An 8,548-nucleotide genomic window follows, 5' to 3' on the forward strand; every position below is an offset into this window, starting at 1 on the left:
CAGGGCTATTTGAAGGCAACTTCCGACACTTGATTGAACACGAGAGTTTGGTGTATTTCATTTATCTATTTCTTTACATTTTAATTTTTAATTTTATTCTTTTCATACTACATTGGAACTTGGAATTAATAATGGTGTAGCGCATGGCTTGAAATGGCCTTTGTCCTATTTCCAGACAATCTAAACATAAACAGATAGGGCTGAGTGAATAATTTCTGTTAGATTTGGACGAATTACGTAACCTGATGCAACCAACTTGCGTAGAGTGCGGCCCTCAAACCGCTTGTCACACTTGACTGAGCAGCTCCTTCCGCGCTTCTCGCATCAATTCTAGGAATGCCGTTAATCCGCACTGCTTCAATCCAAGTCCCAGTGTATTTTCATGTATTATATTTTTCTCTTATATACTGCCTCATCTAAGGGGGAGTTAAAAGACTGTCGTTTTTCAAAAACGTTTTTTTTAGAATGGTTGAAAAGCGCATCTTAGCACTTTAGCATATTATTATTAGTATGTTTCCCTTATGAGGGTAACTTAAGGCACTGAATTCATGAAATAAAATATTGCTTTAAAGAAATTTCTTCTACTTTAAGGTTCTATCTTATACCGAGGCGAATGGCTGGGTCGATCAATTTGCACCTCCAGTCTTCAGCAAGGATGGAGCAGCATTCCTTTTGATCTTACCGCAGAAACAAAGTGACAAGGGCGATTGGAAGCATTTAGTACTTGTTTCGAATGCAACCACGGATGCCAAAACCACTGCTCTAACTTCTGGCACCTTCGTTGTCACCGAAATTGTCTCCTGGGATCAAGAAAACCACTTCGTGTGAGTACCTCTATCAAACCATAGAGAACTTGATCCTCGGTTTACTTTCCTTAGGTTTACTGAATCTAAAAAACTTTAAACGCTGCGATTTTTTAGATTTACTTTTTAATATGATAGATTAAGGTGCGGATTTAATTGAAAGTGACGCATTCGTGATTGTGCATTTCTGTGTGTGATGTTTCTTTCTTCTAGGTAAAAAGTATAGAAGCTTGCAACTAACAATTGTAAAACTTCAATTGTGAAACCAAAAAGAAGCAATATCGCGATTTAAATATAGAATTACGGGCATTTACAGGAAACCGGTTTTGCGAGGTTTGATTTCACGCCCAAGCGCTTGAAAATTTATCTCTAATTTGTGTGCATGCGTATTCTAAATATTATTTTTTTTTCCTCTATCGAAGCCAGGATGGCCGGTGAAAAGCCTAATGACGAAAACAAAAATCGAGGTCAACAACTGCTTTATCTATTTCGTTAAAAAAAATGGTACAATACTTTATTACATAGCCATGCTTGCGCTTTCGTGGTACCACTAATAGCGCGCATTTTTTTTTTTTTATTATTAAATAAAAAATATAATTTTCTCTGGAAAAATAGGCTTTATACTTTTTAGATAGATTATGTATGTGCAAAAAAAACTCTAAAAAATGATTCCTCCGTTTGGTCTGATTCTATAAAGTCCGATTTTGCCGATGATTTACAGGGGTCTTAAGGGTGCGCCGCATTCTCCCCACATAGGCACCGCTGAGTCCCAGCAATGTCAATCTCATATGAATTAAAAATGTAATACTTCATGAAGGAAATTTATCGTATCACATCTGAAAAATTGTTATCCAAAGGGGCTCACGTCTGAAGATAAGAAATTATAATTAAATTCATACATAAAATATGGGATGTAGATTTGAGGCTAGGCGTTTGATGAAGATGTTGTTAATAAGGATCTGTGGGGGATTTAACAAATCTGCCAACTTGCAATTTTCGCTATAATCGAATTATCAATATATATTTTCCTTTCTAATTAACTTATTTAGCTTATATTTTGAAATCTCTACAAATAGAGCTAGAAAGTAGTCAACAAACCGGCCTACCACAGTGACCTCAAGTAAAAGCGTTATATATAATTTATATAAAACATCGATATTCTTTATTTGTTTTACATAGAAAAAGTACTAGAACAAATGAAAAATATGATTTTCTTCTGCACTATATATAAACTAATATATATAGTGATATATATATATATATATATATATATAAACTTTTTAACTTGGAACTGATCCACGAGCGAGAAAAATGTGAAGATTTTCCTCTTTTAATAAAAGGAATAACATATTCTCATCGTAAATAATCGCCTATTTATGAAAGAGAGAGCTAAGTAGAAGACTGAATGGTTTTTACCATTTTTTCACTTTAAAGCCGGTTTTTAACATACGTACGGTAATCACATTTTTGTAGTCGAAATGTACATTTTCAGTTTTAATATCAGATTGATAAAAAAACGTTAATATTTTACGGTTACCTTGCTAGAATCTTATATAATACGCTGAACTTCATATTTCTGTGTTCATCACTCAAATGGAGCTAAAATATTTTACTAGAAAAAATACGGATGGTAATACACAGTAAAAACTTGGGGGTATATTTTGTTGCAGGTAAAATTATAACGGTGTTCACTGTACCTCGGTAGGGATTCAGATATCTCTCGAACTTGGGGTACGACATACCGAGTATGTAGGGTATGAAATAACCACAAGGTGAGGTACGAAAGGTCAGATGTTACTGCTTTGAAATTTTGACAGCTGTTGTCAAGCATGCCAAAGTCTTAGAAAAGTTGAAAGTATGCGGATTCCACTTTGTGAAACTAGGCTTTGAGGTATGAGCATAGTTGAAATGGCCAGGGGTGGGATTCCGATGCCCACTAATCTAGTTTATCGAATCTCTCTAACGCATGAATGTTTAGAATGTTTATTATATTTTTCAAGGCATTATTTATTGCCAAAAAAAGATTAAATGCTCGAGTTATAAATATAAATTTGCGTATTTTGTTGGCGAAAAGTTCAAATCGAGGTTCTGTTACTTTCATGTAAATAATTACGCAACAAACAGTACGAGAATTGAATAAAAATGTACATATTGACAAAAAAATAAATTATTATTTAAATTGTATAGTTTTATAGCGTCTAAAGAATTGTAGATTCAGTTCTCGTATTTGTAATTCTAATTTAAATAAGTATTTTTTTAATTAATGAAGTTAAACTTATTATTATAAATAATAATAATGTTAAAATGGTATCAGAATATTTAACTTTAATAATAAAGTAATGCTTTGAAAAATATTTCAAACTTTCCAGATTAATGTCTAGTAATAGAAAATTTGATCAAATAGTTTCTATTTTAATCAGATTGAATTTGTACGTTTTCCTAATGTTTTTTTTTTAATTCAGTTAAATCTGATGATGGTATTATTAGGCGTATAGAAAGACCTTTTCATCCTAAATATTGAACTACTTCATGCGTGGGGAATTTAGCAATTATATGCTCTACTTTTCTAGTAATTTTAGCGTGCCTATGCTCCACTATGTATTCTTATTAAGGTTCTAATTAATCAAGATTAAAAGTTATATTGTGAGCGAACGCGGATATCTCGAGCATTCGCAGCAGTGATTCTTGTGTATTTTTAAATTGACACATGGTCTTACATAACCTAAAAATACACAGGAATAACTACTGCGCATGCCAGGGACATCCGCGTTCTGCCACCACTGCTTGGGGCTGGTGGATAAGCTATCTCTCTCGCACAGCAACATGATTGGTCTTTTCAATTTTGCTCCATAAATAGCTCTTTACTTGCGCATACATGTAAACTATTTAACTGATTGGCGGTAGACAGCCAATCAGATCGCTGCGCGAGAGAGATAACTTATCCCGCTCAATCATAGTCTATCTCTTTTATTTTGGCAATAACTCTGCCATTGCCGGGTTCCCTCAAGTTATATATGCGCTAAGATTTCTAATATTAAGTATTTCAAGTTGTGGCGTCAGCTGGCAAGATGCCTGTACAATGAGGGCCAAGCAATAATACAAATCCCAGAGGATAAAACTTAATCTAGTTTATAACTTGAGAAAAAATATTTTTCATAGTTGCAAAAAAATATCAATTTTATTATTCAATTAAATAGTTATTAAATAGTTAAATAGTCTGAATGCACTCATCGTGAAAAATAATTATTTTCCAAGTTATTATAAAAAATAAAGTTTAGTCCCATGTATTTAGTATTATTGTTTGCCCCTTAGCGTGCAGACATCTTGGATATCCCCACCTAATCTGAAATACCTAATGGCTTAATTTTACAAGGTGCGAACAACACACCTTCTAAACTTCAATGACCGTGACATACAATTAACAAAGCTGTCAAAATAATAAAAAATGCATTTAAACATGGCTATTTCAAACCTTGAAAAGTATTTAAGAAGTTACGAACGCGTAGATTATGCGTCGATAATGACGTTTATCATTTCGTACCCCAAGAAGCGGACACGTCGTACCCTAAGTAGTAAGCACTTCGTACCCCAAGTGATTGGTAAATTGTACCCTACATTACGGTGCAGCATTCACACCGCAAGGGTAATTTCTGCTGCAGGTATATGATACCCTGATATTGGTGTTTCATTAACACTTTCTTTTTACTGTGATGACGACTTAATTGACAAATATCTAGGGGCAGACGTTAAGGTTTTAGAATCTTATTCAGTTGGCTTTAAAAATATTCATAAATTAAACTTTTGTCCTTCTAAAGTTTACAAGCTTAATGCGTTAAGCGTTTTTTAGGTTACTGTGGAAAACAACAGAGGAAATCAGTACATCCTTGTACAAAGTGAGTTTTGGAAGCCGTGAGGTAATGACGTTTGGTATATTCTGTTAATAAATGAAAGTCAGTAGGAGCAGAAATAAAAAAATGACCATTTTGTAGAAGATGATAATAAGTATTTATTAATTAAAACAAAAAACCAGTAAATTTTTAATTTGATGTTATATTACTGAGACTTAAAGTTTGTTTTCAATTTAACAATTAACCTAATAGTGATTAGCGTAATGAATAATCATTCGAAAATGTAAAATATAATTCTGAATATCAAAAGTGCCTTAGTACATCTTTTAAATCGCTCAATTCATTCACTTTTCCGACTACTTTGAATCTTCTATCCAATGTCACATCAGTAAGATGAATTTTCTCTAACTGAATTGTTCTAGTTGGTTTGTGAACCAATAACTTTTCATGAAACTGATCCGAACGAATTGTAGAATCGAGCAATCAGTTACACCGAATTTAGTGAGGATTGTGGATTCGCCAGAGAAGAGTAGAAAAGTTATCGAATCCAGACAGTCTGCAACGCGCTATTTTCTCGACTTTCAAATGAACTAATTTCCCTTTGTCCTTAAGGCATTCAAGTTGGCAAAATAAGATCGGATATTAATCAGCTGATCAACCTTATTTTCAAATTCACTAGGTTATTCGTCATTGTCTTCGTAGGTAGCCTAGCATAAACTTTAATAAGTTTTTCATTATTACTCATGAACCAGAGAATAGTACAAAATACAAAATATGTCAGGGCTGCTTCACAGAATTACGACAAATAAATTTCAGAATTTTTAATGGTTTTTTTAAACTATACAATTAAAAAGAACATAATAACAACGAATTTTAGAATTTTCAATTCAAGTTTCCTCATACTTGAAATCTTCTTAAGTGCTTGCAGATTTTGAAAACATTTTTTGCTCAACCATTTAATTTCAACATTCATTTCTTTGAAGAACTGAACCTCTCCTATTTCATTTTTTTAATGTTAGTAGGTATTTACAATTTGAACTAGTTTCAAAGCAGAAACTTTTTGAATTTCATCCTACTTTAAGTTTACCATATTCCTTTTTTTAAGTCTCAAACTTGAAAATTATCTTATTTTAGAATCTGATTTCTTTTATTTAGAATTTTTCCTTCTTGAAGCCGTTCATATATAAAAATTACTTAGTTTAAAGTGATTGCATTTTTAAATCTTTAATTAAAATTTAAAGATTTTTTTATTTTAGACAATATTAATTTTAAATTGTTAAATTATAAATTATTTGTCGTGGAATCTGTGTATTCTGAAATTGTTAAATTTGAAACGCTTATATATTTTTGAAATGTTTCCATTTGGAAGGTTCAATTCGAAATTATTTAATTCCCATCATAATTTAAATTTGAAACTGAACCATTTATAATGCTTACTCAATTTTGAACGCTTTCAATTTTATAGCTTTCACTCCTGGTTTTGTTGAATTAAAATGGCTTATTTTGTAAAATACTTTAATACGCTGTTAATCTGAAATGATTAAACTTTGAACTTCGAAAATGTTACCACGACAAAGCTTTATTTATAGAGAAGTAAATATTCCGCCAAATAAAAAGTTATCATTAAAATCTACATGGTTTATCAAATTTCCTAAAACATATCTTAATTTTGTAAATTAAATTTTAAAATTACAGAAACTTCGAGGATGGATTAAATTGCAAAAAATAAATCTTGGCGAGATTATTATTCTTAGAAAAAGAGAAGATCTCGCGATGGTAAGTTTTTAAATTTAATTTCAAAAGCTTACATAACTTTCAGAAACCTTATTCATTGTACTGATAACTTTTTAGCTGGCAACATTTTTTGAATCGCAGATGTTTTTGGTGAGACTTGACTTCTTTTTTAATAAAAAATTTCATTAAATTAACCAATTTTTTAAAAGCAATAAAAATATTTAATACTTAATAAAATATAAAGAATATGTTTCATATCAGTATAAAGGATCATCTCGAAATTTTCGTACTAATCGGTTAATTAGTTTTGGATGTAGATTCTAGGCATTTCTAATCACTAAGAAATTAATTTTAATTCATAAAAAGTACTGTATCCTGAAAAACAATCAATGAATACAACATTTCTGAAAAACGAATAAAAAATTCAATCACACAGACTTATCTTGAAACTTATGTATCAATTGGTTGAACAGTATAGGCTAGAGGTGTGTCTAATTACCAAAAAATGGATTTTTCTTTATAGAAGATTCTAAATAATAAAAAATAATCAATAAATAACAAAATTCGTGAAAAAAATTCCATCAAATAGATTTATATTGAAATGTTTGTATCTATCGGTTGAATAGTGTATAAGGCTGCCGGTGTCCTTAACTACTTAAAAACGATTTTTCACATAGAAAATATTAAATCTCGAAAAGTAATAAATGGAAAAAATCCTGAAAAACGATAAAAGAATTCCCTCTGACAGAGTAATCTCGAAATTTTGTTGTCAGTTGGTTGAACAGTATTAGGCTGCAGATGTGTCTAATTATTAAAAAATGATACAGTTTTCATGTATTCCGGATAAGAAGTATTCTTTCAAAAAATATATTCTCATTTTTTTACGCGGCGGCGATTCACCATAGCAAATCTTTATTTTTGGGCTTAAATTGATTCTCCTATAATTCTATTCTGCCAAGTCAACATCCAGCAGTTCTCTATCAGTGTGATCAATATTTATCTGTTGTGAATCCAGCCAGGAATCCACCATATGGAAATTAATCCTTGGTTTTGTTCTTGACGCAGCCACAGATTTCCTCTTAATATGTCATTGTCGGATTTCACCAATCGGATTTTCGCCAAAATCTTCCTGCGTCCGGAGCGAATTAACCCCAAGTAAAGGACCATAATTTTCCCAGGACCCTTACAACAGTTTCGTCGGTTCTAGCTCCTAATTAGATTGCTGAACTAAAGAGTGGATATCAGCCGCTCAGCTTAGCAGAGAGTCTGATAAACTGAGTTAATTGCACTGGCGCCAGAGGATTCTGTCATCAAAGTCACTTTTTGCTAGTTTTGCTGTCCCACTCAAGAGTTTTTGCTCCTTTGCTCCTTTCCTCTCGGTAAATGTACTCACTCTTCTGTTGCGTGAAATTACTCATGTTGTTACGCGAGTAAATTCGCGACTAGTTTTTCCTCGCCATTTTGAGCATTCAATTACTCCGTCACTACTGAATTAAAAGCCCTCGTTCTGATAAAATATTGCGAATGGAGAGCTGAACTATAATTCTGCTTAAAGGGGGATGCGAATTCCTTCAAGGAAACTCTTAAGATGGATTAAGGATCATTAAAGGTTTCGGATCAAGCTTAGGAAATAAGTCTTTAAAATGTGGTAAGATGATGTTAACGGGTGAGGCTATCGGAGCGTTGCATGTCGTCTTGAAATTGAAATTTTAGGCTTCGTTAGTTTTGGTTCAGGGGGTGTTAAATATAATTTACAATCGCAAGATAATAACGCCATTATAAAATGTTTAATAACAATTAAATGTATAATAAAGTTATGAAAGTAGGGGAAAAATCATATGAAATCCTAATCATAAAATGACATTTTATAAAATTTGTCAGCCAAATTACTTTAGGGGCTATACAAACATTATGTCATGCTATTTTAAACACTTTTTCCGCCTCAACCCTTCTTCGTAACAAATCATTACGTAAAGCTTGCATCCGCTCTTTTTAATTGAACATTTGTCTTCGATTTAATTTATAAAACGTCTAAAAAGCACATAAACATAATATTTTAACAGACTTCGCAGCCAAGGCCGTAGCCAGGAGGGGTTGAAACACCCGAAATTCTTGAAACATGTACATAATATACATATACTCTCATATGTGTTACTGCATACC

The 8,548-nt window shown here is 32.1% G+C and overlaps 1 protein-coding gene across 6 annotated transcripts in view; it reads left to right on the plus strand.

Moving 5' to 3' along the window:
• LOC117179413 (venom dipeptidyl peptidase 4) overlaps positions 1–8,548 on the plus strand; it is a 794,327-nt gene that overhangs the window by 722,581 nt on the left and 63,198 nt on the right. For all 6 annotated transcript variants that reach the window (XM_033371173.1, XM_033371175.1, XM_033371177.1 and 3 more), the window contains exon 10: positions 592–824. In XM_033371173.1, the coding sequence (XP_033227064.1) occupies positions 592–824 (233 nt within the window). The remainder of the gene's footprint in view (positions 1–591; positions 825–8,548) is intronic.

The sequence above is a fragment of the Belonocnema kinseyi genome, chromosome 9 (genome assembly GCF_010883055.1).
Source record: "Belonocnema kinseyi isolate 2016_QV_RU_SX_M_011 chromosome 9, B_treatae_v1, whole genome shotgun sequence".
In the NCBI taxonomy this organism is placed as follows: Eukaryota; Metazoa; Arthropoda; class Insecta; order Hymenoptera; family Cynipidae; genus Belonocnema; species Belonocnema kinseyi.